Genomic DNA, 27,770 nt, shown 5'->3' with positions numbered 1-27,770 from the left:
CTTCCTATCTGTCTCCATGTAAAGGCAGTTTGCTCAACAGGATGCTTTTCTTTGTGGAAGCATTCAGGTAGAAAGAGTGAGAGGAAGTGATTTCTGTGTAGGTAACTGTGGAAAACTCTGGAGTGTGTGCAATAAATCACAGTTTGTGATTAAGTTCAAAATGGGGCAGTTGAGAAGCTTTTTGCTTCTTTTTACTGGCTAGGAAAAAGATAAATGTAAGGAGTGGCTGGAGAGCAGCCTAGAGGAGGACTTTGGGGTGTCAGTTGGGAGCCAGCAATGGTCATTGGCAGCCCAGCAGGTAGCTGTGTGCTGGCTGAACAACTACCTGAAGGGACATTGTAGCCAGGTGGGGGGTGGCCTCTTCTGCCAGGTAACCAGCAATAGAACAAGGGGACACAGTCTCAAGTTGTGCCAGGGTAGGTCTAGGCTGGATGTTAGGAAGAAGTTCTTCACAGAGAGAGTGATTGGCATTGGAATGGGCTGCCCAGGGAGGTGGTGGAGGCACCGTCCCTGGGGGTCTTCAAGCAAAGCCTGGCTGAGGCACTTAGTGCCATGGTCTGGTTGATTGGATAGGGCTGGGTGCTAGGTTGGACTGGCTGAGCTTGGAGGTCTCTTCCAACCTGGTTGATTCTATGATTCTATGGCTGCATCCAAAGCAGGGAGAGCAGCAGCACAGGGAGGGGATTCTGCCCCTCTTCTCTGCTGAGACCACATCTGCTGCACTGCCTCCAGTTCTGGTGCCCCCAGCATAAGAGGGACATGATGCTGCTGGAGAGGGTCCAGAGGAGGCCACAAAGATGATCAGAGGGCTAAAGAGCTTCCTCTCTGGGGATAGGCTGAGAGAATTTGAGCTGTTCAGCCTGGAGAATGGTCCAAGGACACCTTAGAGCAGCTTTCCAGCACCTAAGGGGGGCTACAAGAAAGCCAGGAAGAGATTTTTCACAAGGGCTTGTAGTGGTAGGATGGTAGGGAATAGATTGAAGCTTGGGGAGGACAAATTTAGACTGCAGAATAGAAAGAAATTCTTGTCAGTGAGTGTGGGGAGACACTGGAACAGGTTGCCCTGAGAGGTCATGGATGCCCCTCCTTGGAGGTGTCCAAGGCCAGGTTGGATGAAGCCTTAAGCAACCTGGGCTAGTGGCAGGTGACCCTGTCCATGGCAGGGAGGCTGGAGCTGGATGATCTTTAAGCTCTGTTCCAACACAAAGCATTCTGTGACTCTTTTATTATGCTTGAACAAATCTTATCAACCTTTTTATGTGCAAATGGGAAGAGCAGAGCACCTGGCAGAAGAGATGAGGAGGTCACTACCTCACTGTGTATACAGACATCAGAATCCAGAGTGTATGCAAGAAACAAAGGAATCTGCTGGTAGAGAAATACTCTTCTGGCAATCAAAAAGTGCAAAATGGCTTATTGCTAAGATTATGGTCACAGAACAACTCTTCAATAATACACCTGGGTGGGTGCAACCCCAAGCACAACTCCAGGCTGAGTGGGGAATGGCTGAGAGCAGCCCTAAGGAACAGGACCTGGGGGTCTGGGCTGATGCAAAGCTCAACAGGAGCCTGCAGTGTGAGTGCAGCCCAGACACAACCCTGTGCTGGCTGCAGCAAGAGCAGTGTGGGCACAGGGCAAGGGAGGGGATTCTGCCCCTTGGCTCTGCTCTCCTCACACCCCACCTGCAGTCCTGGGGGCAGTTGTGGAGCCCTCAGCACAAGCAGGACATAGAAGTGTTGGAGCCAGTGCAGAGGAGGCCACCAAGATGCTGAGAGGGCTGCAGCAGCTCTGCTGTGAGCACAGGCTGAGAGAGTTGGGGCTGTGCAGCCTGGAGAGGAGAAGGCTTGGAGGAGACCTTGGAGTGGCCTTGCAGGATCTGAAGGAGACTACAGGAGGGCTGGAGAGGAACTATTGACAAGGTCTGGTAATGACAGGACAAGTGGAAATGGGTTAAACTGGCAGAGAGGAGACTGAAAGTGGATGTTAGGAAAGGGTTCTTTGCAGTGAGGGTGGTGAGACACTGGCACAGTTTGCCCAGGGAGGTGTTCAAGGCCAGGTTGGATGAGTCCTTGAGCAACCTGTTCTAGTGGGAGGTATCCCTGCCTATGGTAAGGGGTTAGAACTGGCTGATCTCTGAGGTCCCTTCCAACCTACACCATTCTATGATTCTATCAATTGCATGAATGATAACTTAGCATCCTTTTTTTTGTCCTCAAATTTGCATTTGATATAGATTGTAACCCAGTGACACATCATCAGTGTGGAGATGGGAGATGTATAACAGCTGATTGGGTGTGTGATGGTGACCATGACTGCATAGACAAATCAGATGAGATCAATTGCTGTAAGTTCTCTTTGTCTCTCAATCAGCTTTAATTGCATTTTTTTTTGCTTAAGTGAAAGAGTAAATTTCATTGGAGTAGTACCCTTAATAATTGTAAAGCAAAAGCTATAAACTTAATAGATTTCAGGAGTTTGCACTTGACAAATGTCCCTTCTGGTAGGCAGCTGCAGCAAATCTGTTGCTGCTGTTGAGAAGTACCAGAACTGCTTTGTGGTTGTTGTTATTAAACTGACAGAGGGGAGATTGAAACTGGATGTTAGGAAGAAGTTCTTCACAGTGAGGGTGGTGAGACACTGGCACAGGTTGCCCAGGGAGGCTGTGGAGCACAGAATCCCCCAATGTGATCTTTGACTCATCTCAGTTCAAGAGAGATGTTGAGGTGCTGGAAGATGTTTGGAGAAGGGCACTGAGGCTGGTGAGGGGCCTGGAGCAGAGCCCTGTGAGGAGAGGCTGAGGGAGCTGGGGGTGTGCAGCCTGCAGAAGAGGAGGCTCAGGGCAGAGCTCATTGCTGTCTACAATTACCTGAAGGGAGGCTGTAGCCAGGTGGGGTTGGGCTCTTCTGCCAGGCAACCAGCAACAGAACAAGGGGACACAGTCTGGAGTTGTGGCAGGGCAGGTCTAGGCTGGATGTTAGGAGGAAGTTGTTGGCAGAGAGAGTGATTGGCATTGGAATGGGCTGCCCAAGGAGGTGGTGGAGTGGCTGTGCCTGGAGGTGTTGAAGCCAAGCCTGGCTGAGGCACTCAGTGCCATGGTCTGGTTGCTTGGCTAGGGCTGGGTGCTAGGTTGGACTGGCTGAGCTTGGAGCTCTCTTCCAACCTGCTTAATTCTATGATTCTATAATCTTTCCATGTCCCTTCCAACAGTAACATTCTGTGGTTGTGTGATTCATTTCAGCCTGTTGCTGATTCCCAATATGTTGGTACTGCCTGACACATGTAGTTTCAATCCTTGTAATTAGACCAGAAACAGCTGTAGCCTATTGAAAACACAGCCTATGAAGAATGTTTGCTGCTAAGCAGTGTTATTGGCTCCTCCTGAAACAACTTCAAGATGATATTGAAACATAAGCAAAACCTTAATTAACCTAAACTGATCAGAATGTCATCATTTGGTGTTTTTCTTTCTCTCTAGCATGCCACAGTCAGGGTCTGGTGGAGTGCAGAAATGGGCAGTGCATTCCTAGTGCATTCCAGTGTGATGGAGACAATGACTGTAAAGATGGAAGTGATGAAGAAAACTGCAGTGAAAGTAAGACTCTTCCTCATTGCTCCCTACTCACTCATCCTACACCTGACTGCTTTGTCCTCAAGTGCCTTAGCTGAAGCTGTCTGACCAACTATTCCTTTCTAATAACATGAGGCAGCAGTGTGCCCAGGTGGGCAGCAGAGCCAATGGCATCCTGGGCTGGCTCAGGAGCTGTGTGGGCAGCAGGACAAGGGAGGTTCTTCTGCCCCTGTGCTCAGCACTGCTCAGGCCACACCTTGAGTGCTGTGTCCAGTTCTGGGCTCCTGAGGAACAGGCTCTGGGGGTTTGGGGTGATGAAATGCTCTACAGGAGCCTGCAGTGTGAGTGCAGCCCAGATACAACCCTGTGCTGGCTGCAGCAAGAGCAGTGTGGGCAGCAGGGCAAGAGAGGGGATTCTGCCCCTTGGCTCTGCTCTCCTCAGACCTCACCTGCAGTCCTGGGGGCAGTTCTGGAGCCCCCAGCACAAGCAGGACATGGAAGTGTTGGAGCCAGTGCAGAGGAGGCCACCAAGATGCTGAGAGGGCTGCAGCAGCTCTGCTGTGAGCACAGGCTGAGAGAGTTGGGGCTGTGCAGCCTGGAGAAGAGAAGGCTTGGAGGAGACCTTGGAGTGGCCTTGCAGTGTCTGAAGGAGGCTACAGGAGGGTGGGGAGGGACTATTGACAAGGTCTGGTAATGACAGGACAAGGGGAAATGGGTTAAACTGGTAGAGAGGAGACTGAAAGTGGATGTTAGGAAAGGGTTCTGTGCAGTGAGGGTGATGAGACACTGGCACAGGTTGCCCAGGGAGGTTGTGGAGCACAGAATCACCCAATTTGATCACATTGGGTGATTCTGTGCTCCACAACCTCCCTGGAGGTGTTCAAGGTCAGGTTGGATGAGTCCTTGAGCGACCTGTTCTAGTGGGAGGTGTCCCTGCCTATGGCAGGAGGCTGGGACTAGATGATCTTCGAGGTCTCTTCCACCCTAAACCATTCTCTGCTCCTATTTTATGATTCTGTGTATGAAGGGCAGTAAATCCACATAATTATGGGCATGACTACAGCATCAGTTGATTGGGACAAGGTTGCTGTCCAAGTCATTGAAACAAGCTGCTGCTTCAACATCTTCCCAGTCTAAAGGTGCCATGTCTCAATGATTAATGGCTTGTGGACTGGTTTTAATGATGCTGAATTTCATCTTTAGGACCATAGGCTTTTGGGGTTTCTTTTTGTTAGTGGTGTTTGGTCTTTTACCATGCTGAAGCAGCACAATAAAGCTTCAGCTCTGACGACCTTTCTTCAGCATTGCTTTTATTGTCCACCAAAATGAGAAGCAGATCAACTGAATGGCACTGAAGAATAATTCCCAGAGGGTATTGCTTTATAGCTCAGACCTATTGTTCCCTTCTAAATCTGAGCACTCTGCCAGAGGATCCTGGTAAATGGCTTTCAGAGATCCATATTTCTCAGTCAGAAACTGGCATATAAATTCTTGTGTTAAACAGAGGGCTAAAGAAAAGTGACATCTGGGCAGTGCTGGGCATTTTTCTTCCTTACACTTTCTTCCTGCACCTGGGTTTCTGTGTTGCATTTACTTGGCTGTGTAAAGGAACAACTTAATTGTAATAGAAACTCTCTTTTCTCCTCACTACACTGCAGTCTTTTTTTGTTGGTCTGGTAAATAATTAGGACAAGGGAGGTTATTCTGCCCCTGTGCTCAGCACTGCTCAGGCCACCCCTTGAGTGCTGTGTCCAGTTCTGGGCTCCTCAGTTCAAGAGAGATGTTGAGGTGCTGGAAGGTGTCCAGAGAAGGGCAGCAAAGCTGGGGAGGGGCCTGGAGCAGAGCCCTGTGAGGAGAGGCTGAGGGAGCTGGGGGTGTGCAGCCTGCAGCAGAGGAGGCTCAGGGCAGAGCTCATTGCTGCCTGCAGCTGCCTGAAGGGACATTGTAGACCTGTTGAGCCCCTCCGAGACAGTGAGGTTGGTCTCTTCTGCCAGGCAACCAGCAACAGAGCAAGGGGACACAGTCTCAAGTTGTGCCAGGGAAAAGTATAGGTTGCATGTTAGGAGGAAGTTGTTGTCAGAGAGAGTGATTGGCATTGGAATGGGCTGCCCAGGGAGGTGGTGGAGTGGCTGTGGCTGGAAGTGTTGCAGCCAAGCCTGGCTGAGGCACTTAGTGCCATGGTCTGGTTACTTGGCCAGGGCTGGGTGCTAGGTTGGGCTGGATGAGCTTGGAGGTCTCTTCCAACCTGCTTGATTCTATGATTCTTTTCCTCAGGTCAAACCCTGTGTCAGGAGGGAGATCAGAGATGTGCTTCCTGCCCTGATCCCTGTGGCACTTCTCTCTGTGAGATGAGAAACAGCCAGGCAAACTGCAGTAAGTAGGCCACATGCTTTGTACTGGGTATTTTCAGAGTGCAGGGCACAGTGAGTAGTACTTTCATTAACTGTCTAATGCACATGTGTCATGGTTAAGTACTGAGAAGGACTAAGCTGAAAGAACAAAAATCACCCTGGTTTTGATCATGAATGTAGCAAGAGATGCTGATCACATTTGACACTGAGATATTTTCCCTCCTGGATCCACTTTTTCTGATCATTTCATGGCATTCAGCATTTGCATTAAGAAATCAACATAGAGTAAGTTGTTTGCAGAAGATGCTGGTTTGTTTTCAATGTATGACAACACATGGCACTGTATACAGAAGTATGGAGAGCTACTACCCTTTTTAGGAAGGAGAAAAAAACATACTCAGAGTGACAAAATTAGTTATTCTTCAATTCAATACATATTGGAGAGCATCAGGGGCTGCTGAGGGTAGGAGAGCCCTGGCCAGGCTGGATGGGTGGGCAGAGGCCAATGGCAGGAGATTGAACAAGGCCAAGTGCAGGGTTCTGCACTTTGGCCACAACAACCCCAAGCAGCACTACAGGCTGGGGCCAGAGTGGCTGAGAGCAGCCAGGAAGAAAGGGAGCTGGGGGTGCTGGCAGAGAGTAGGCTGAAGCTGAGGCAGCAGTGCCCAGGTGGGCAGCAGAGCCAATGGCATTCTGGGCTGGCTCAAGAGCAGTGTGGCCAGCAGGACAAGGGAGGTTCTTGTGCCCCTGTGCTCAGCACTGCTCAGGCCACACCTTGAGTGCTGTGTTCAGTTCTGGGCTCCTGAATTGCAGAGAGCTGTTGAGATGCTGGCAGGTGTGGAGAGAAGGGCAGCAAGGCTGGGGAGGGGCCTGGAGCAGAGCCCTGTGAGGAGAGGCTGAGGGAGCTGGGGGTGTGCAGCCTGCAGCAGAGGAGGCTCAGGGCAGAGCTCATTGCTGTGTACAGCTGCCTGCAGGGAGGCTGTAGCCAGGTGGGGTTGGGCTCTGCTGCCAGGCAGCCAGCAACAGAACAAGGGGACACAGTCTGAAGCTCTGCCAGAGGAGGTCTAGGCTGGATGTTAGGAGGAAGTTGTTGTCAGAGAGAGTGATTGGCATTGGAATGGGCTGCCCAGGGAGGTGGTGGAGTTGCTGTGCCTGGAGGTGTTGAAGCCAAGCCTGGCTGAGGCACTTAGTGCCATGGTCTGGTTTCTTGGCCAGGGCTGGGTGCTAGGTTGGACTGGATGAGCTTGGAGCTCTCTTCCAACCTGGTTCATTCTGTGATTCTATCCCCCAGCCCTCTCCAATGCCAATTCCAAATAGAATAGAAGAATAGAATCAGAATAATTCATAGAAACATAGAATCAGTCAGGGTTGGAAGGGACCACAAGGAGCAGCCAGTGCCAAGCCCCTGCCATGCCCAGGGACACCCTACCCTAGAGCAGGCTGCACACAGCCTCAGCCAGCCTGGCCTCAAACACCTCCAGCCATGGGGCCTCAACCACCTCCCTGGGCAACCCATTCCAGCCTCTCACCACTCTCATGGGGGAGAACTTCTTCCTCACCTCCAGGCTGAATCTCCCCACCTCCAGCTTTGCTCCATTCCCCCCACTCCTGCCACTCCCTCACAGCCTCAAAAGTCCCTCCCCAGATTTTTTGTAGCCCCCTTCAGATCCTGGAAGGCCACAAGAAGGTCCCCTGGGAGCCTTCTCTGCTCCAGACTGCACAGCCCCAACTCTTTCAGGCTGTGCTCATAGCAGAGCTGCTCCAGCCCTCTTATCTACCCAGTGGCCCTTCTCTGGACATGCTCCAGCATGTACACATCCATATTGTGATGCAGTACACCAGGTGGGGTCTCAGCAGAGCAGAGTAGATGGGGAGAATCACCTCCCTGGCCCTGCTGGCCACACTTCTCCTGATGAGCTCTTCTTCCCTATGATACCTTACTCACTTTGACTGTGTTTTACCCAGGAATGAGAGCTTCCATATTTCTATCTGCTGTTTTAAAGCTCCTTTACTCATAATACTTCCAAAACTTCCCAGTTGTTGCCCTAAACCCTGGTTGATATGTTTGGAACTGTAGCAAATGTACTCAGGTCAGCAAAAGAGAGGATTTTAATATTCAATTTTTAAGATACAGAGAAGTTCAGCTGCTTAGGAGAAGAGGAAATGGATTTAAGTTGTGCCAGGGGAGCTTTAGATTGGACATTAGGAAAAGCTTCCCAGAGAGAGTTTGAAAGGTTGGAACAGGCTGCCCTCAAAGTGGTGGAGCTGCCATCCCTGGAGGTGTTCAAGAAGCTGTAGGTGTGGCACTCCAGGACTTGTTTTAGTGGTGATGGTAGTTGGGTTACAGTTGGACTCAATGATCTTAAAGGTCTTTTCCAGCCTTAGTGATTCTACTCCATGATTCTAAAGAATGCATCAAGTGTATCTGTGACAGGACCAGCCCCACACTCACAGCTGATGGCTGTGCAGTCACCAGCTGTGGATGACAGCTCCTCTGGCTGGCAAACAAGGCACCAGCAGCAGCCTTCCTCAACGAGAAGCAGAACACATTCCCACAGTTCTTAGATACTTGGGAAACAGCTCTCTCTTAAGCAAATTACCTTTCATATGCAGCAACTTCAGTCCTGCAAAAGGCACCAGTGTGACTGCAATTTAGCCTTTCTCATCACAAGAGAGAGCTGAAAGTGTATTTTCTTTCTTGAACTCATCTTCCTCGTGGACAGATCAACACAAGACTTACTGTGGTCCAAACCCATTTGTCCATCCTGTAGTCCAAACCCCTTGTCTTGAACTCATCTTCCTTGTGGACAGATCAACACAAGACTCACTGTGGTCCAAACCCATTTGTCCATCCTGTAGTCCAAACCCCTTGTCTTGAACTCATCTTCCTTGTGGACAGATCAACATGAGACTGTGATCCAAAGCCATTTGTCCATCCTGTAGTCCAAACCCCTTGTCTTGAACTCATCTTCCTTGTGGACAGATCAACATGAGACTGTGATCCAAAGCCATTTGTCCATCCTGTAGTCCAAACCCTTTGTCTTGAACTCATCTTCCTTGTGGACAGATCAACACAAGACTCACTGTGGTCCAAAGCCATTTGTGCATCCTGTAGTCCAAACCCCTTGTCTTGAACTCATCTTCCTTCTGGACAGATCAACACAAGACTCACTGTGGTCCAAAGCCATTTGTCCATCCTGTAGTCCAAACCCCTTGTCTTGAACTCATCTTCCTTCTGGACAGATCAACACAAGACTTACTGTGGTCCAAAGCCATTTGTCCATCCTGTAGTCCAAACCCCATGTCTTGAACTCATCTTCCTTGTGGACAGATCAACATGAGACTATGATCCAAAGCCATTTGTCCTGTAGTCCAAACCCCTTGTCTTGAAGTCAGCTTCCTTGTGGACAGATCAACATGAGACTGTGGTCCAAAGCCATTTGTCCATCCTGTAGTCCAAGCCCCTTGTCTTGAACTCATCTTCCTTGTGGACAGAGCAAACACAAGACTCACTGTGGTCCAAAGCCATTTGTGCATCCTGTAGTCCAAACCCCTTGTCTTGAACTCATCTTCCTTGTGGACAGATCAACACAAGACTCACTGTGGTCCAAAGCCATTTGTCCATCCTGTAGTCCAAACCCCTTTTTCTTGAACTCATCTTCCTTGTGGACAGATCAACACAAGACTTACTGTGGTCCAAAGCCATTTGTGCATCCTGTAGTCCAAACCCCTTGTCTTGAGCTAATCTTCCTTGTGGACAGATCAACATGAGACTATGATCCAAAGCCATTTGTCCTGTAGTCCAAACCCCTTGTCTTGAAGTCAGCTTCCTTGTGGACAGATCAACACAAGACTCACTGTGGTCCAAAGCCATTTGTGCATCCTGTAGTCCAAGCCCCTTGTCTTGAGCTAATCTTCCTTGTGGACAGACCAACACAAGACTCACTGTGGTCCAAAGCCATTTGTCCATCCTGTAGTCCAAACCCCTTTTTCTTGAACTCATCTTCCTTGTGGACAGATCAACATGAAACTTACTGTGTTCCTCATCCATTTGTCCTGTAGTCCAAACCCTTTTCCTGATCAACACAGATTTTTGTATTCCATAGTGTATATGAACAGCAATTTTGGATGGATGAGACTGTACCAAAATAGTGAAGAACTGTTTCATTTTAAGCCTGTGATATGTGAGCTGGAACACAATGTTCCTGTTCCATGTCAGGAGAATCCCAACAGCTTACTAGTGGAGATGTTTTCTCATGGGCAAAAGTCTGCAATTCTCAACAGGAGTAACACATAATCTGAATTAGACTTTTGGATCATCTCTCTTTATCCCTTTCTGGTCCAGTGGTTATTTAAATGTTTCTACACAATGAGATGCTTAGAGAATTTGGGAGAGATTTTTCTTGCATAACATCCAAAAGTGCTGTTGGGATTTGGTTTGGGGTTTTGTGTGTGTGTGTGATTTTCACTGTTCATATTTTCACCAGAATTATTTGCTCTTTGCTGAGAAATGAGAATTCCTCTGGGAATGTTCAATTGTGACCAAAGCAGCAATTTCATAGAATCAGCCAGGAAGAGAGCTCCAAGCTCAGCCAGCCCAACCTAGCACCCAGCCCTAGCCAGTCAACCAGACCATGGCACTAAGTGCCCCAGCCAGTCCCCTCTTGAACACCTCCAGGCACAGCCACTCCACCACCTCCCTGGGCAGCCCATTCCAATGCCAATCACTCTCTCTGCCAACAACTTCCTAACAACATCCAGCCTAGACCTGCCCTGGCACAGCTTCAGGCTGTGTCCCCTTGTTCTGTTGCTGCTTGCCTGGCAGCAGAGCCCAACCCCACCTGGCTACAGCCTCCCTGCAGGCAGCTGCAGACAGCAATGAGCTCTGCCCTGAGCCTCCTCTGCTGCAGGCTGCACACCCCCAGCTCCCTCAGCCTCTCCTCACAGGGCTCTGCTCCAGGCCCCTCACCAGATTCATTGCCCTTCTCTGGTCACCTTCCAGCACCTCAACATCTCTCTTGTATTGAGGAGCCCAGAACTGGACACAGCACTCAAGGGGTGGCCTGAGCAGTGCTGAGCACAGGGGAGAAGAACCTCCCTTGTCCTGCTGGCCACTCTGCTCCTGAGCCAGCCCAGGATGCCATTGGCTCTGCTGCCCACCTGGGCACTGCTGCCTCAGCTTCAGCTCCTCTCTCCCAGCACCCTCAGCTCCCTCTCTGCCTGGCTGCTCTCAGCCACTCTGGCCCCAGCCTGTAGTGCTGCTTGGGGTTGTTGTGGCCAAAGTGCAGAACCCTGCACTTGGCCTTGTTCAGTCTCATCCCATTGGCCTCTGCCCACCCATGCAGCCTGGCCAGGTCCCTCTGCAGGGCTCTCCTACCCTCCAACAGCTCCACAGCTTCTCTTAGCTTGGTGTCATCTGCAAACTTACTGATCCTGGACTCAATCCCCTTGTCCAGATCATCAATAAAGATATTGAACAGGACTGTGCCCAGCACTGGTCCTTGGGGCACACCACTAGTGCCAGCTGCCAGGTGGATGTGGCACCATTCACCACCACTCTCTGGGCTCTGCCATCCCAGACATAATTGAATAGGTTATTAGGTTAAGTGGAAGTCAAAGTCAGCTTTCATTATTGGTCTGAAGAGACTCATATGGGATCTTGAGCTCTGAAAGGTGTAGTGTCTCAAGCTTGAGAGGACATCTTCTGCATATGTGAAGTACTTATTTCTTCTGTATGTCATTTAACCTCACACCAAGTGTGCCTCCTGTGTTTGTTTGCTCTCTGTCAAAGGTCAGTGTGAACCAATTACTCTGGAGCTCTGCATGAACTTGCCTTACAACTACACTTACTACCCAAACTACCTGGGCCACAGGACACAGAAGGAAGCCTCCATCAGCTGGGAGTCTTCTCTTTTCCCAGCCCTGGTTCAGACCAACTGCTACAAGTACCTTATGTTTTTTGCCTGCACAATCCTAGTGCCAAAATGTGACCCCCATACAAACCAGAGGATCCCACCCTGCAGGTACTGTGGTATTTAATTCGTGGCTGACTCAATTTGCTCTTTCCATGGAAGGTGTCAGGAATTTTGCTTTGGAATTCCATAGCAAAAGGTAGAGAACTGTATTTTATGTACTCATTGATTGAAGTTTGCTACACATCTGTGATCAGTATGTGAAGTACTCAGATAAGGGAAGGAATAGCACTTCAACAGCACCTCAGCATGGGTTTAGGAAGGGCAGGTCCTGCCTGACCAACCTGATCTCCTTTTGTGATCAGGTTACCCTCCTGGTGAATGTGAGGCTGGCTGGGGATGTAGACTACCTGGTCTTCAGCAAAGCCTTTGACACTGTCTGCCACAACAAGCTCCTGGCCAAGCTGGCAGCTCCTGGCTTGGACAGATTCACTCTGATATGGGTCAGGAACTGGCTGGAAGGCTGGCCCCAGAGAGTGGTGGTGAATGGTGCCACATCCAGTTGGCAGCTGTCACTAGTGGTGTGCCCCAGGGATCAGTGCTGGGCACAGTCCTGTTCAGTAGCTTTATTGATGATCTGGATGAGGGAATTGAGTCCAGCATCAGTAAGTTTGCAGATGACAGCAAGCTAGGAGCAGGTGTGGAGCTGTTGGAAGGTAGGAGAGCCCTGCAGAGGGACCTGGCCAGGCTGGATGGGTGGGCAGAGGCCAATGGGATGAGACTGAACAAGGCCAAGTGCAGGGTTCTGCAACAAGCCCAAGCAGCACTCCAGGCTGGGGCCAGAGTGGCTGAGAGCAGCCAGGCAGAGAGGGAGCTGGGGGTACTGGTAAATAGTAGCTGAAGCTGAGGCAGCAGTGCCCAGGTGGGCAGCAGAGCCAATGGCATCCTGGGCTGGCTCAGGAGCAGTGTGGCCAGCAGGACAAGGGAGGTTCTTGTGCCCCTGTGCTCAGCATTGCTCAGGCCAGCCCTGGAGTGCTGTGTCCAGTTCTGGGCTTCTGAATTGCAGAGAGATGTTGAGGTGCTGGAAGGTGTCCAGAGAAGGGCAGCAAGGCTGGGGAGGGGCCTGGAGCAGAGCCCTGTGAGGAGAGGGTGAGGGAGCTGGGGGTGTGCAGCCTGCAGCAGAGGAGGCTCAGGGCAGAGCTCATTGCTGCCTGCAGCTGCCTGCAGGGAGGCTGTAGCCAGGTGGGGTTGGGCTCTGCTGCCAGGCAGCCAGCAACAGAACAAGAGGACACAGCCTGAAGCTGTGCCAGAGCAGGTCTAGGCTGGATGTTGTTAGGAAGTTCCTGTCAGAGAGAGTGATTGGCATTGGAATGGGCTGCCCAGGGAGGTGGTGGAGTCATCGTGCCTGGAGGTGTTGAAGCAAAGCCTGGATGAGGCACTTAGTGCCATGGTACAGTTGACTGGATAGAGCTGGGTGCTAGGTTGGACTGGATGAGCTTGGGGCTCTCTTCCAGACTGGCTGATTCTATGATTCTATGAATCTGAACCTCCCCACTGAGCTGATACCTACAGTGACAGACTCCTACAGTCTCTACAGAATCACAGAAACATTCAGGTTGTCAAAGCCCCTCAGGATCACCAAATCCTACCTAGAACCCTACTCTACAAGGTTCACCTTAAACCATATCCCTAAGCACCACATCCTTTAAACCCATCCATGGTTGGTGACTCCATCACCTTCCTTAGCAGCTCATTCCAGTGCCTGACCACTCCCTCTGTGAATTTTTTTTTCCTAATATCTGAACTGAACCTTTCCAGTCTCAGCTTGAGGCCATTTATAGAATCATAGAATCAAGCAGTTTGGAAGAGACCTCCAAGCTCATCCAGTCCAACCTAGGACCCAGCCCTATCCAGTCAACTGTACCATGGCACTAAGTGCCTCACGCAGGCTTTGCTTCAGCATCTCCAGGGATGGCAACTCCACCACCTCCCTGGGCAGCCCATTCCAATGCCAATCACTCTCTCTGACAACAACTTCCTAACAACATCCAGCCTAGACCTGCCCTTGCACAGCTTGAGACCTCCAACCCATCCCCCAGCCCTATCCAATCAACTAGACCATGGCACTAAGTACCTCATCCAGTCTTTTCTTGAACACCTCCTTGTTCTGTCTCCTTTTACCTGTGAGAAGAGCCCAGCAGCAGCCTCTCCACATGTCCCTTCAGAGAATGTGGGAAGGAATAAAAAGGCAATGCCCCCAAAGTACCAAATGTTCTTCCAGTTCTCCCAGCAGCACTGCAGTAGGCTCCCATATGCACTGTGATGGGCACTGCTTTGAAGGCTACTTACATGCTGAATTCTCTCTCCACAAGCTGACAAATAAATGACTTGAGCAGCCTTTGTAAAAGGTCAGCTTTGGCCAAGGATCTGAGTGTGTGCAGAGAGAACACAGGGGCAGAAATGGCTTAGAAGCCTCAGCTAGCAAGAACAAAACTGTCAGAGGCGTTCATCGTGTTGTTGGGTTTGGGCTTTTAACATGGGCAAACAGAAATGCTGGGAGGGCACAAAGCAGTGTGAGCCAATGATTTTGGTATTCATGAGGGTGTAAAAAGGAAAGAGGGAGTCTGTAGCTTGTAGCATGGTTAAATGCTCTCCAAGCATTCATTTCAGCTGCTCAAATTAGTGGCGCTGGAAAAACACTGACTCCTCTTTGTGACCCTTCCCCCGTTAGAAAATCAAGTGTAAGAAGATTAATAATGTATTGTTTTCTCAAAAGAGCAGGAAAGAATTGATCCTAGTTGGGTATTTGCTTGGGGTTGGTCACTGCATTTGGTGAAGCTCATTGCTGGGAGTGGGGAGAGGGGGAAAAGAAGAATTAGTCAAAAGAATAAAGGGAGTCAAGTGGAATAAAATCCTTTCCACCAGCTTAGTGTCTCTGCCTAGAAGAAAGGTCTGGAGAAATGAAGCAGACTAAATAAAAGTTAAAAGTTATATGAAACAGGGGGAAAAAAAATCTATACCATGGGTGGGATCCTGCACTGAATAATTTTCATCCTCTGAGCTCAAAGGAGGGTTTTCTTTCAAATGTTAGGAGAAAGGTCCAAATGCTTCCAAAGGTTTGGAATATGAGATGCAGAAGGTGCAGTTAGATGAGTTACTGAGACTAGAAGCAAGAGGCAACTTGGGGAGACATCACACAGGTGGAAGGGAGGCAGGCAGCACACAGGTGGGAGGGAGGCAGGCAGCACACAGGTGGGAGGGAGGCAGGCAGCACACAGGTGAGAGGGAGGCAGGCAGCACACAGGTGGGAGGGAGGCATGCAGGCAGCACACAGGTGGGAGGGATGCAGGCAGCACACAGGTGGGAGGCATGCAGGCAGCACACAGGTGAGAGGGAGGCAGGCAGCACACAGGTGAGAGGGAGGCAGGCAGCACACAGGGGGAAGGGAGGCAGGCAGCACACAGGTGAGCGGGAGGCAGGCAGCACACAGGTGAAAGGGAGGCAGGCAGCACACAGGTGGGAGGGAGGCAGGCAGCACACAGGTGGGAGGGAGGCAGGCAGCACACAGGTGAAAGGGAGGCAGGCAGCACACAGGTGAGAGGGAGGCAGGCAGCACACAGGTGGGAGGGAGGCAGGCAGCACACAGGTGGGAGGGAGGCAACCAGAAGAAACAAGGACTCAAAATAGCACAAATGCAGGACAAGACTGTTGCATTGAACAGCAAATCATTTATGAGCCCAAGCAAAAGCAGCTAAAATTCCTAAAGCAGTAGGGAATTTTTCTGTTAGCTCTCTTTGTGCTTTTGAAGCTTTTGACATTGAGTGTTTTGAGAGAAAAGACACAAATCTAGCTGGGTTGAAGAGGGAAGGCTGCAGAGAGACTGTATGCAAAGGCCTGCAGTGACAGGATGAGGGCAATGGCTTCAAACTAGAGCAGAGCAGGTTGAGATTGGATGTTAGGAGCATGTTCTGCACGGTGAGGGCAGTGGAACACTGCAGCAGGTTGCCCAGGGAGGTGGTTGATGCCCCATCTCTGGAGATATTCAAGGTGAGGCTGGATAGGGCTGTGGGCAACCTGATCTAGTTGAGGATGCCCTTGCTGACTGCAGAGGGGGTTGGACTGGGTGAGCTTCAGAGGTCCCTTCCAACCCAGCCTTTTCTGTGACTCTAATTTTTGTGTCCAGCTGTGTCTTTCTATGGTTGAAAAGAATGCAAGAGGCAGACTACATTCATGCCCTTTTCCAGGTGTGCTACAAGCTTCTGTGGCTCTAACAGCACACTCAAGGCTAGGTTGGATCTGTTGAACTTTGCATTTCATTGACTCTCCCCTGGGGAGAGGAGCCAGTGGCATCCTGGGCTGGCTCAGGAGCAGTGTGGGCAGCAGGACAAGAGAGGTTCTTCTGCCCCTGTGCTCAGCACTGCTCAGGTCACCCCTGGAGTGCTGTGTCCAGGTCTGGGCTCCTGAATTGCAGAGAGCTGTTGAGGTGCTGGAAGGTGTTGAGAGAAGGGCAGCAAGGCTGGGGAGGGGCCTGGAGTGCTGTTGAGAGAAGGAGGGGAGTTGGTGCTTCTCAGAAATGGTTCTCTGTCCCCCCCTTAGGGAGGAGAGGATGGTTCTAAGTAGTGGCATTTGGCTCTTAGGTCCTAACTCAGTCTGCATACAGTAACTTCAAATAGAGTTTCAGCAGTAGCCACGCAGGTTTTGATGCTTTAAATTGTTTTTCATGTAAAGAAACCTAATTAACTGAGGGTTTTTTTTTGCCTTCATGGGATTATGAACTGCAAATAGCTGGGAACTTCTAAGACTTTCCCCTCTGTCCCCTTAGGGCCTTGTGTGTGCAGTCTAAGGAGCGCTGCGAGTCCGTGCTGGGGATTGTAGGTCTGCAGTGGCCAGAAGACACAGACTGCACTCAGTTTCCAGATGAGAGCTCAGATAACCAAACCTGTCTGACGCCAGATGAAGATGTAGAAGGTACACTCCTATGAGAGGCAACTACAGATTCGATTAGGTTCCTAAAGTCACTGATGCTCTTTTTGCTCTTATACCTCCTCTTTCAATGATATTTAATAATTAAGTTAATTATATATATTAGAAATAAACACATAAATACCTACCTCTCTCTCTCCCCATCTCTCTCTCTCTCCGCATCTCTCTCTCTCTCTCCCCATCTCTCTCTCTCCCCATCTCTCTCTCTCTCTCCCCCATCTGTCTCTCTCTCTCTCCCCATCTCTCTCTCTCTCTCCGCATCTCTCTCTCTCTCCGCATCTCTCTCTCTCTCCGCATCTCTCTCTCTCTCCCCCATCTCTCTCTCTCTCCCCCATCTTTCTCTCTCTCCCCCATCTCTCTCTCTCCCCCATCTCTCTCTCTCTCCCCCATCTTTCTCTCTCTCCCCCATCTCTCTCTCTCTCTCCCCCATCTCTCTCTCCCCCATCTCTCTCTCCCCCCATCTCTCTCTCCCCCCATCTCTCTCTCCCCCCATCTCTCTCTCCCCCCATCTCTCTCTCTCCCCCATCTCTCTCTCTTCCCCATCTCTCTCTTCCCCATCTCTCTCCCCCCATCTCTCTCTCTCCCCCCCATCTCTCTCTCTCCCCCCATCTCTCTCTCTCCCCCCATCTCTCTCTCTCCCCCCATCTCTCTCTCTCCCCCATCTCTCTCTCTCCCCCATCTCTCTCTCTCCCCCATCTCTCTCTCTCTCCCCATCTCTCTCTCTCCCCCATCTCTCTCTCTCCCCCATCTCTCTCTCTCCCCCATCTCTCTCTCTCCCCCAATTCTCTCTCTCTCCCCCAACTCTCTCCTCCATCTCTCTGACTCTCTCCCCCATCTCTCTGACTCTCTCCCCATTTCTCCTTCTCCCTCTTCCCTTCTCCCTCTCCCCCTCTCCCTCTCTCTCCCCCTCCCTCTCTCTCCCTCTCCCTCTCTCTCCCCCTCCTCCCCTCTCCCCCCCATCTCTCTCTCTCCCCCCCCCATCTCTCTCTCTCCCCCCCCCCATCTCTCTCTCTCCCCCTCCCCATCTCTCTCTCTCCCCCTCCCCCCATCTCCCTCTCTCCCTACCTCTCTCTGTCTATCCAGATGTAGTGATAGAAAGATCTATACACCTAGTAGAACTAAAATGATATTCCTTGGCAATGATTCCAAACTGGATTTCAGGCAATTTGAATGCCCACAAATTGCAGATCAGAGGAAGTTCTCCTGAGACATTTCTGCAAAGGAAGGATTCAGTTCCCCTCCTCCTGTGAAAGTCAGAGCTTTATTGCTCACAGCACACCTCCTGTTTGCTTGTGTTCTACTTCCCTCTCTCCCCTGTTTGGATAACCTAATGATGCTGTTGAAGCAGGAGACAGACTCTTGGCAGCCTTAAAGATGCTTCAGCACCACCATAGCTCTGAGGACAATATGGCAGTGTCAGTGGCTCTGCCAGCTATTGTTGGCTGTTGGGTTTTGTCTGGGGAAGGGTTTTTTTTTCAGATGGCTGTGCCAAACCAGCTTCAGTAGCAACTGACAAATTTCATTTTTGGAGTTCAGCATAAATGCTAAATCCTTGTGGGTGCAAACATGGGACAAAAGCACAGAATTGCTTCAAATGTTTCCAGACACATGAAGAGAGAAGCTGTGAAGCTTTTGTTTCTGCGCTGAGCATCAGATGCGACATTAGTGGTTGCAAAGAGCTGATCATGTCCAGTTCTCACTCTTCTGCTGCCCATGGAGAGGTTGGTGACAACCTTTCCAAAGCCTTGATCTTGCTCAGAGAAAGCAGTGGGCAAAAGCTTGTTAGTCCTGTAGTTCTTCACATGAATCACAGAAACATTCAGCTTTGCAAAGCCCCTCAGGATCACCAAGTCCACCCCAGGACCCTGCTCTACAAGGTGCACCCTAAACCATAGCCCCAAGCACCACATCCAAAACAGTTACTTGGCAAAGCTTTGGAATTTGTCAGAGGGTAGAATGGAAGGGAGAGCTATGGAAAATACTGCTCCAGTGCAGTTGCAGGGTGTTGACTGTTACTGGGTTCCACTTTACTATCACACAACCTTTCTGTTCCTGTGCTTTATCCCTCTGAAACAGTCCCAGTGATAACTAAGCACCCACAGGAGGATTAAGCTTGCAGCTCATCATAGAATCATGGAATCAAAGAATCAACCAGGTTGGAAGAGACCTCCAACATCATCCAGTCTAACCTAGCACCCAGCCCTATCCAGTCATCCAGACCATGGCACTAAGTGCCTCATCCAGGCTTTTCTTGAAGACCCCCAGGCACAGTGACTCCACCACCTCCCTGGGCAGCCCATTCCAATGCCAATCACTCTCTCTGCCAACAACTTCCTCCTCACAGCCAGCCTAGACCTGCCCTGGCACAACTTCAGACTCTGTCCCCTTGTTCTATTGCTGTTTGCCTGGGAGAAGAGCCCAACCCCCACCTGGCTACAGCCTCCCTTCAGGTAGTTGTAGACAGTAATAAGATCACCCCTGAGCCTCCTCTGCTGCAGGCTGCACACCCCCAGCTCCCTCAGCCTCTCCTCACAGGGCTCTGCTCCAGGCCCCTCACCAGCTTTGTTGCCCTTCTCTGGACACCTTCCAGCACCTCAACATCTCTCTTGAATTGAGGAGCCCAGAACTGGACACAGCACTCCAGGGGTGGCCTGAGCAGTGCTGAGCACAGGGGCAGAAGAACCTCCCTTGTCCTACTGGCCACACTGCTCCTGAGCTAGCCCAAGATGCTATTGGCTCTGCTGCCCACCTGGGCACACTGCTGGCTCATCTTCAGCTCCTCTCTGCCAGCACCCCAAGGTCCCTCTCTGCCTGGCTGCTCTCAGCCACTCAGTCCCCAGCCTGTAGTGCTGCTTGGGGTTGTTGTAGCCCAAGTGCAGAACCCTGCACTTGGCCTTGTTCAGTCTCATCCCCTTGGCCTCTGCCCACCCATCCAGCCTGGCCAGGTCCCTCTGCAGGGCTCTCCTACCTTCCAACAGAATGGAATCTTGATTCTTTCTGTTCTTTGTCATTGCCAGAATGCTCACCCAGCCACTTCAAATGCCGTTCTGGGAGGTGTGTCCTGGCATCCAGAAGATGTGATGGGCAAGCTGACTGTGAGGATGACAGTGATGAAGACAGCTGTGGTAAGTGAATGAAGCCAATGAGTTAGATCTTTTGAATGGGCAGCGTTAGGAAATGAGCTTGGTTCTTCCTTCTGCTCTTTGACTCGTAGCATGCCAGTGAAGAGGATCCCTTTCTCTGCAAGAAGTGTGCTTTAAAGTAGTGGTTTTTAAGAGTAGGAGCAGGGATAATACCTCAGCAAGCATCCTTCTTGATTACTGTCAACACAATATATGGTATCTGATCATTTAGATTCTGATAACCACATCTCAGGATGCTGGAGTATTTCTTTAGTAATCAAGACAGAAGATGTTGCAGATTTAAGTAATTTGCTATTTTTTAACTAATCAAGACAGAAAATGCTGCAGATTTAAGTCTTTTGCTATTTCTTTAGTCATCAAGGTAAAAAAATGCTGTAGATTTAAGTCTTTTGCTATTTCTTTAGTCATCAAGGTAAAAGAATGCTGCAGGTATAAGTCTTTTGCTATTTCTTTAGTCATCAAGGTAAAAAAATGCTGCAGGTTTAAGTCTTTTGCTGTTTCTTTAGTCATCAAGGTAAGAAAATGCTGCAGGTTTAAGTCTTTTGCTATTTCTTTAGTCATCAAGGTAAAAAAATGCTGCAGGTTTAAGTCTTTTGCTGTTTCTTTAGTCATCAAGGTAAAAAAATGCTGCAGGTTTAAGTCTTTTGCTATTTCTTTAGTTATCAAGGTAAAAGAATGCTGCAGATTTAAGTCTTTTGCTATTTCTTTAGTCATCAAGGTAAAAGAATGCTGCAGGTTTAAGTCTTTTGCTATTTCTTTAGTCATCAAGGTTAAAATATGCTGTAGATTTAAGTCTTTTGCTGTTTCTTTAGCCATCAAGGTAAAAAAATGCTGCAGGTTTAAGTCTTTTGCTGTTTCTTTAGACATCAAGGTAAAAAATGTTGCAGGCTCTCAGGGAGGGACAGGAGTGGGGGGAATGGAGCAAAGCTGGAGGTGGGGGGATTCAGGCTGGCTGTGAGGAGGAAGTTGTTGAGCAGGAGAGTGGTGAGAGGCTGGCAGGGGTTGCACAGGGAGGTGGTTGAGGCCCCATGGCTGGGGGTGTTTAAGGCCAGGCTGGACGAGGCTGTGTGCAGCCTGATCTAGGGCAGGATGCCCCTTGGGCATGGCAGGGGGGTTGGACCTAGATGGTCCTTGTGGTCCCTTCCAACCCTGACTGAATGTATGGAAGCACAGTGCCTGAAGGCAAGAAGGCTGCAGAGAGGCTGTTTCCAAAGGTCTGCAGTGACAGGATGAGGGCAATGCTTTCAAAGCAGAGAAAAGCAAATTTAGATTAGATGTTAGGAACAGCTTTGGCACCATGGAGGTAATGGAACACTGGAACAGGCTGCCCAGGGGGATAGCTCAGGCTCCATCCCTGGAGATATCCGAAGTGAGGCTCAGTAGGGCTCTGGACAGCCTGATCTAGTTGAAGATGTTCCTGCTTGGTGCAGAGGGGGTTGGCCTGGATGACCTTTGGAAGTCCCTTCCAGCCCAGCCTATTCTATGATTTTATGATGCATGTAAGCAGCAAAAGTGTTGCAATGAATTTTCTACTCAGATGCACAAAAATAAAGTAAAATTCAACACCTGAAAGCTGAAGCTAGGCTAAAATTCAGCCTTGAATCCTTGACTGGAATAGGCAGGGGGTTGCTTATCACTAAGGCATGATGTACTCTCAGTCTCACACAAGCATCCTCTCTCCTCTTTCTCCCCCATTCCCCAACCTCTACAAAAAGGGATGTGAGGAGGAAGTTGTTGGCAGAGAGAGTGATTGGCATTGGAATGGGCTGCCCAGGGAGGTGGTGGAGTCACCGTCCCTGGAGGTGTTCAGGAGAAGACTGGATGAGGCACTTAGTGCCATGGTCTGGATGACTGGCTAGGGCTGGGTGCTAGGTTGGGCTGGATGAGCTTGGAGGTTGCTTCCAACCTGGTTGATTTTGTGACTCTCTGATTCTACTTAATAGCATAAAACCAGTTTGCAAGGATAAATCTAATGAAATGTGGGTGAGGCATTTGCACATGGAAAGATCATCAAGTTCTCATTTTGCCTCGTACACACAGGAGACAAACGAGTCAGCAGAGAGTTACTTCTGGAGCTCTGCAAGGACTTTCTGTTCTTCACTAAGAGTATTAGCCCTGGTCAATGTAAAGTCACTGTGACAGTGGCAATTTCCTAGCAGATACAGACTTCTATATTAATAGAAACTGATAAGAATTCTGCTGATTGCTAGTGGCAGTCTGTCTAGACTGCAGAGACAGAGAGGGATCCACTCAAGAGATTAATGTTATGGATTAGAGCAATATGTCATATGGTAATGTCTAGGAGAAGAAGGTTACCCTAAGAGGTGCACAGCAATCAGGGGGCTGAAGTGTCATGAAGAGGTGGCCACAAGGAATATTTGGCAGGGAGGAGAAGTGGAACAATTGATTCAAAGGTGAAGAGATGGTAAATTCTGAGTCAGTCACTGTGATAGAATCGTAGAATCAAGCAGGTTGGAAGAGAGCTCCAAGATCATCCAGTCCAACCTAGCACCCAGCCCTATCCAATCAACCAGACCGTGGCACTAAGTGCCTCAGCCAGTCCCCTTTTGAACACCTCCAGGCACAGCCACTCCACCACCTCCCTGGGCAGCCCATTCCAAAGCCAATCACTCTCTCTGACAACAACTTCCTCCTCACAGTCAGCCTAGACCTGCCCTGGCACAGCTTCAGGCTGTGTCCCCTTGTTCTGTTGCTTGGCTGCCTGGCAGCAGAGCCCAACCCCACCTGGCTACAGCCTCCCTGCAGGCAGCTGCAGGCAGCAATGAGCTCTGCCCTGAGCCTCCTCTGCTGCAGGCTGCACACCCCCAGCTCCCTCAGCCTCTCCTCACAGGGCTGTGCTCCAGGCCCCTCCCCAGCCTTGCTGCCCTTCTCTGGACACCTTCCAGCACCTCAACATCTCTCTTGAACTGAGGAGCCCAGAACTGGACACAGCACTCAAAGTGTGACCTGAGCAGTGCTGAGTACAGGGCCAGAATAACCTCCCTTGTCCTGCTGCCCACACTGCTCCTGAGCCAGCCCAGGATGCCATTGGCTCTGCTGCACACCTGGGCACTGCTGCCTCAGCTTCAGCTACTATTTACCAGTTCCCCAAGGTCCCTCTCTGTCTGTCTGCTCTCAGCAGCCAGATGGAACTTGCTATGATCCAATTTGTGCAAATAGCACTTGTCCTATTGCTGGGCACCACTGAAAAGAGCCTGGCCCCAACCTCTTGGTACCCACTCTTTAGGTATTTATAAGCACTGATAACATCCCCATAAGATCTGTTGGGTCTTTAGTCACTCTTCTTGATACTTTTTAAAATGTAAATTGCAAGTTTATTAATTTGGGTTGTTTCAGGATTATTAGAGAAGAAGAAAACAATTCATAGAATCAGTCAGGGTTGGAATGAATCACAAGGATCATCCAGTTTCAACTCCCCTGTCCTGGGCAGGGACACCTCACACTAGAGCAGGCTGCCTACAGCCTCATCCAGCCTGGCCTTAAACACCTCCAGGGATGAGGCTTCCACCACCTCCCTGGGCAACCCATTCCAGGCTCTTACCACCCTCATGCTGAACAACTTCTTTCTAACCTCCAGTCTGAATCTACCCAGTCCTATCTTTGTTCCATCCTCCCCACTCCTATCACATCCTGACAGCCTAAAAAAGTCCTTTGGTATCTCAAATCTGTGCTTCTCTCCCTGCAGGTTGCAGAGAAAGAGGTCTTTGGGAGTGTCCTTTGAAGAAGCTGTGCATCAAGCACACAATGATCTGCGATGGTTTCCCAGACTGCCCTGACATGATGGATGAAAAGAACTGCTGTAAGGGCTTGTGCAGTGTCTTCATCCCTTAAAGGGATCATCACTCAAAGTCAAATGGGTTTCCACAGACAGAAAAGCTTGGTCATTCAGTTTCCTTTCCAGTTTTGATGTGGCAGCAATTTAGCTTTTTTCTCATCTTCTGCCTTCTGTTGTTCACATCCTTGGGTCCTTGGTAATTCCTTGGTCACTGTTTCTTGTCACTGTCCTTTTCCTTGTCTTGGTCTTTTTAATCTTCTCTCTCCCTCCTCTTCCTGTTGTCTTTGTGCTTCTTTTCTTCACTTGTAGCTTATTTACTCCTTTTCCCAGTTTTGCTCAGCTTCATTCCATATAGGTATATGTATATTTCAAAATGCCAACAAAGCAGCATCTGGGTTGAAGCAATGCCAAGCACAACTCCAGGCTGGGCAGTGAGTGGCTGGAGAGCAGCCCTGAGCAGAGGGACTTTCTCTATTGAGCTGTCCCTCAGGTCCTCATGACTGTGATTTGTCTCCTGTCATGTGCCCTCCTGCAGGCACATTCAGCTTATTTTGCTGTTTCCATGCTGCTCATGTTGTCTAGGACCCATCCCAGCCTCTGGGTTCACTTCAGTTGAGTGCTGATCTTGAAGTGGTGCAGCAGCCAGGCTGGAGGGCAGGGATCCATCCAGAGGGACCTGGACAGGCTGCAGAGGTGGGCACAAGCCAAGCTCAGGAGGTTCAACAAGACCAAGGGCAAGGTCCTGCAGCTGGGTCGAGGCAATGCCAAGCACAACTCCAGGCTGGGCAGTGAGTGGCTGCAGAGCAGCCCTGAGCAGAGGGACTTGGGGGTGCTGCTGGAGGAGAAGCTCCACAGGAGCCAGCAGTGTGCACTTGCAGCCCAGAAAGCCAAGCAGAGCCTGGGCTGCAGCAGCAGCAGTGTGGCCAGCAGGGCCAGGGAGGGGATTCTCCCCCTCTGCTGTGCTCTGCTGAGACCTCACCTGGAGTCCTGCATCCAGCTCCGGAGCCCCTGGGACAAGAGGGCTGTGGAGATGCTGGAGAGTGTCCAGAGCAGGGCCAGGAGGATGCTGAGAGGCTGCAGCAGCTCTGCTGTGAGCACAGACTGAAAGAGTTGGGGCTGTGCAGGCTGGAGCAGAGGAGGCTCCCAGGGGACCTTCTTGTGGCCTTCCAGGATCTGAAGGGGGCTACAAAAAAGCTGGGGAGGGACTTTTGAGGCTGTCAGGGAGTGCCAGGAGTGGGGGGAATGGAGCAAAGGTGGAGGTGGGGAGAGCGAGGCTGGAGGTGAGGAGGAAGTTGTTGAGCAGGAGAGTGGTGAGAGGCTGGCAGGGGTTGCCCAGGGAGGTGGTGGAAGCTTCACCCCTGGAGGTGTTTGAGGCCAGGCTGGCTGAGGCTGTGTGCAGCCTGCTCTAGGGTAGGGTGTCCCTGGGCATGGCAGGGGGCTTGGAACTGGCTGCTCCTTGTGGTCCCTTCCAACCCTGACTGATTCCAAAGTACAATTAAAAATAATTCCACGACTTTAAATAGCAAAGGAGGATCTCAGATTGAGCAGAGAATTGCTGTGGGTGAAAGGAAAGACCCAAGCATTACAGTTAAACACTTTCCTCCAAGAACATGAAGAGATAAACAGCTTTGGAGCAGTCTCCTAAAACCCATGGGACACAGTCTTTTCACTTGAGGTTTGTGAGAGGTTTCACCACAAATGACACAAAATATCACAGTATCACAGTCTCACAGTATCACCAAGGTTGGAAGAGACCTCACAGATCATCAAGTCCAACCCTTTAGCACAGAGCTCAAGGCCAGACCATGGCACCAAGTGCCACGTCCAGTCCTGCCTTGAACAGCTCCAGGGACGGCGACTCCACCACCTCCCCGGGCAGCCCATTCCAGTGTCCAATGACTCTCTCAGGGAAGAACTTTCTCCTCACCTCCAGCCTAAATCTCCCCTGGCACAGCCTGAGGCTGTGTCCTCTTGTTCTGGTGCTGGCCACCTGAGAGAAGAGAGCAACCTCCTCCTGGCCACAACCACCCCTCAGGTAGTTGCAGACAGCAATAAGGTCACCCCTGAGCCTCCTCTTCTCCAGGCTAACCAATCCCAGCTCCCTCAGCCTCTCCTCGTAGGGCTGTGCTCAAGGCCTCTCCCCAGCCTCGTTGCCCTTCTCTGGACATGCTCAAGCATCTCAATGTCCCTCCTAAACTGGGGGGCCCAGAACTGAACACAGCACTCAAGGTGTGGTCTAACCAGTGCAGAGTACAGGGGCAGAATGACCTCCCTGCTCCTGCTGACCACACCATTGCTGATGCAGGCCAGGATGCCACTGGCTCTCTTGGCCACCTGGGCACACTGCTGGCTCATGTTCAGGCAGGTATCAATCAGCACCCCCAGATCCCTCTCTGTCTGGCTGCTCTCAGCCACTCCCACCCCAGCCTGTATCTCTGCATGGGGTTGCTGTGGCCAAAGTGCAGCACCAGCACTTGGAGCTGTTGAACGCCATCCCATAATAATAATCACAATGCTTGCCAATAATCACAGTTCTTGCCATTTCCAGTCACCCTCCCACGCCTTTGAGCTGTGATGCCCTCTGCTGCTGCATGGCAGCAACCACCCTCTGCCTCTGCAAGGTCCATCCTTCATTCTGGTCACAGGCTCACGGGATGTTAGGGGTTGGAAGGGACCCAAAGTGATCATCGAGTCCAACTCCCCTATCCAACACAGATCACAGAGGATCACTCTCAGGAGGTTGTGGCTCACTGAGTTCTGGCTCACTTTCTTGCTCTGATCTGTTCCCACCTTCAGCCTCCTCCTTTTCTTCAGCCCCAGTTGCTCATTTCTTTCTCAGCATGCAATGTTTTGGCCCTTGCAGCGTTCTGTGAAGAGAGTGAACTGGAATGTGCCAACCACGAGTGTGTGCCACGCGAGCTCTGGTGTGATGGGCAAGCAGACTGCACTGACAGCTCAGATGAATGGGACTGTGGTAAGTTTCCACCCTGCTGCACTCTGCCTGGAGGTGATGTTTGACTGATGTGCATTTGATTTAGGATACAGCTGCAGTGGTGGAGAGATCATAGAATCAGTCAGGGTTGGAAGGGACCACAAGGAGCAGCCAGTTCCAAGCCCCCTGCCATGCCCAGGGACACCCTACCCTAGAGCAGGCTGCACACAACCTCAGCCAGCCTGGCCTCAAACACCTCCAGGGGTGAGATTTCCACCACCTCCCTGGGCAACCCATTACAGCCTCTCACCACTCTCCTGCTCAACAACTTCCTCATCACCTCCAGCCTTGCTCTCCCCACCTCCAGCTTTGCTCCATTCCCCCCAGTCCTGGCACTCCCTGAGAGCCTCAAAAGTCCCTCCCCAGCTTTCTTGTAACCCCCTTCAGATCTAGGAAGGTCACAATAAGGCCACCTGGGAACCTTCTCTCCAAACTAAACTCGTCCTGATCCCCCCCAGGCTGCCATTGGCTCCCTTGGCCACATGGGCACATTGCCCTTGAAGCCATGGGCAGGATCTTGCAAACAGGAGCTGTGCTTTTTCTTTCTCTAATTGCACCTGCATATTGTTCTGACAGGAACAGTGACTGCTACTCTAGATCAAGAAGCATTCATCCCACACATGCCTTAGGGATTTCAGTTAGAAAATCTGTCAGGTAAAACTTGATGTTGTTAAATGATGGCTACCAGAAACCCACATAAAGCTGTGCTAGAGAGTCAAGAGCACTCTGAGTACACCTTTGTTGCTCTGTCAGTGTCAGCAAGGCTCTGATAGCCATGGTTGTCTTGGGTTTCAGTTACATAGCTGTTGAGCATCTGAAAGTCACTAGTGGTGTGCCCCAGGGATCAGTGCTGGGCACAGTCCTCTTCAGTAGCTTTATTGATGATCCAGACCAGGAGATTGAGTCCAGCATCAGTAAGTTTGCAGATGACACCAAGCTAGGAGCAGGTGTGGAGCTGTTGGAGGGTAGGAGAGCCCTGCAGAGGGGCCTGGCCAGGCTGGATGGGTGGGCAGAGGCCAATGGGA

General features: G+C 50.6%; 1 protein-coding gene across 2 annotated transcripts in view; it reads left to right on the top strand.

Moving 5' to 3' along the window:
- The window catches only part of CORIN (corin, serine peptidase), a 179,658-nt gene that overhangs the window by 120,785 nt on the left and 31,103 nt on the right, over nt 1-27,770 (top strand). For both annotated transcript variants that reach the window (XM_064149223.1, XM_064149224.1), the window contains 8 exons: nt 2,234-2,344; nt 3,476-3,592; nt 5,843-5,941; nt 11,711-11,942; nt 16,654-16,799; nt 19,832-19,939; nt 23,664-23,777; nt 26,617-26,727. In XM_064149223.1, coding sequence (XP_064005293.1) covers nt 2,234-2,344; nt 3,476-3,592; nt 5,843-5,941; nt 11,711-11,942; nt 16,654-16,799; nt 19,832-19,939; nt 23,664-23,777; nt 26,617-26,727 — 1,038 coding nt within the window. The remainder of the gene's footprint in view (nt 1-2,233; nt 2,345-3,475; nt 3,593-5,842; nt 5,942-11,710; nt 11,943-16,653; nt 16,800-19,831; nt 19,940-23,663; nt 23,778-26,616; nt 26,728-27,770) is intronic.

The sequence above is a fragment of the Pogoniulus pusillus genome, chromosome 9 (assembly GCF_015220805.1).
Source record: "Pogoniulus pusillus isolate bPogPus1 chromosome 9, bPogPus1.pri, whole genome shotgun sequence".
NCBI classification, from domain to species: domain Eukaryota; kingdom Metazoa; phylum Chordata; class Aves; order Piciformes; family Lybiidae; genus Pogoniulus; species Pogoniulus pusillus.
Note: the sequence above shows the minus strand (reverse complement) of the source record. Positions and strands in the feature narration are given on the sequence as shown.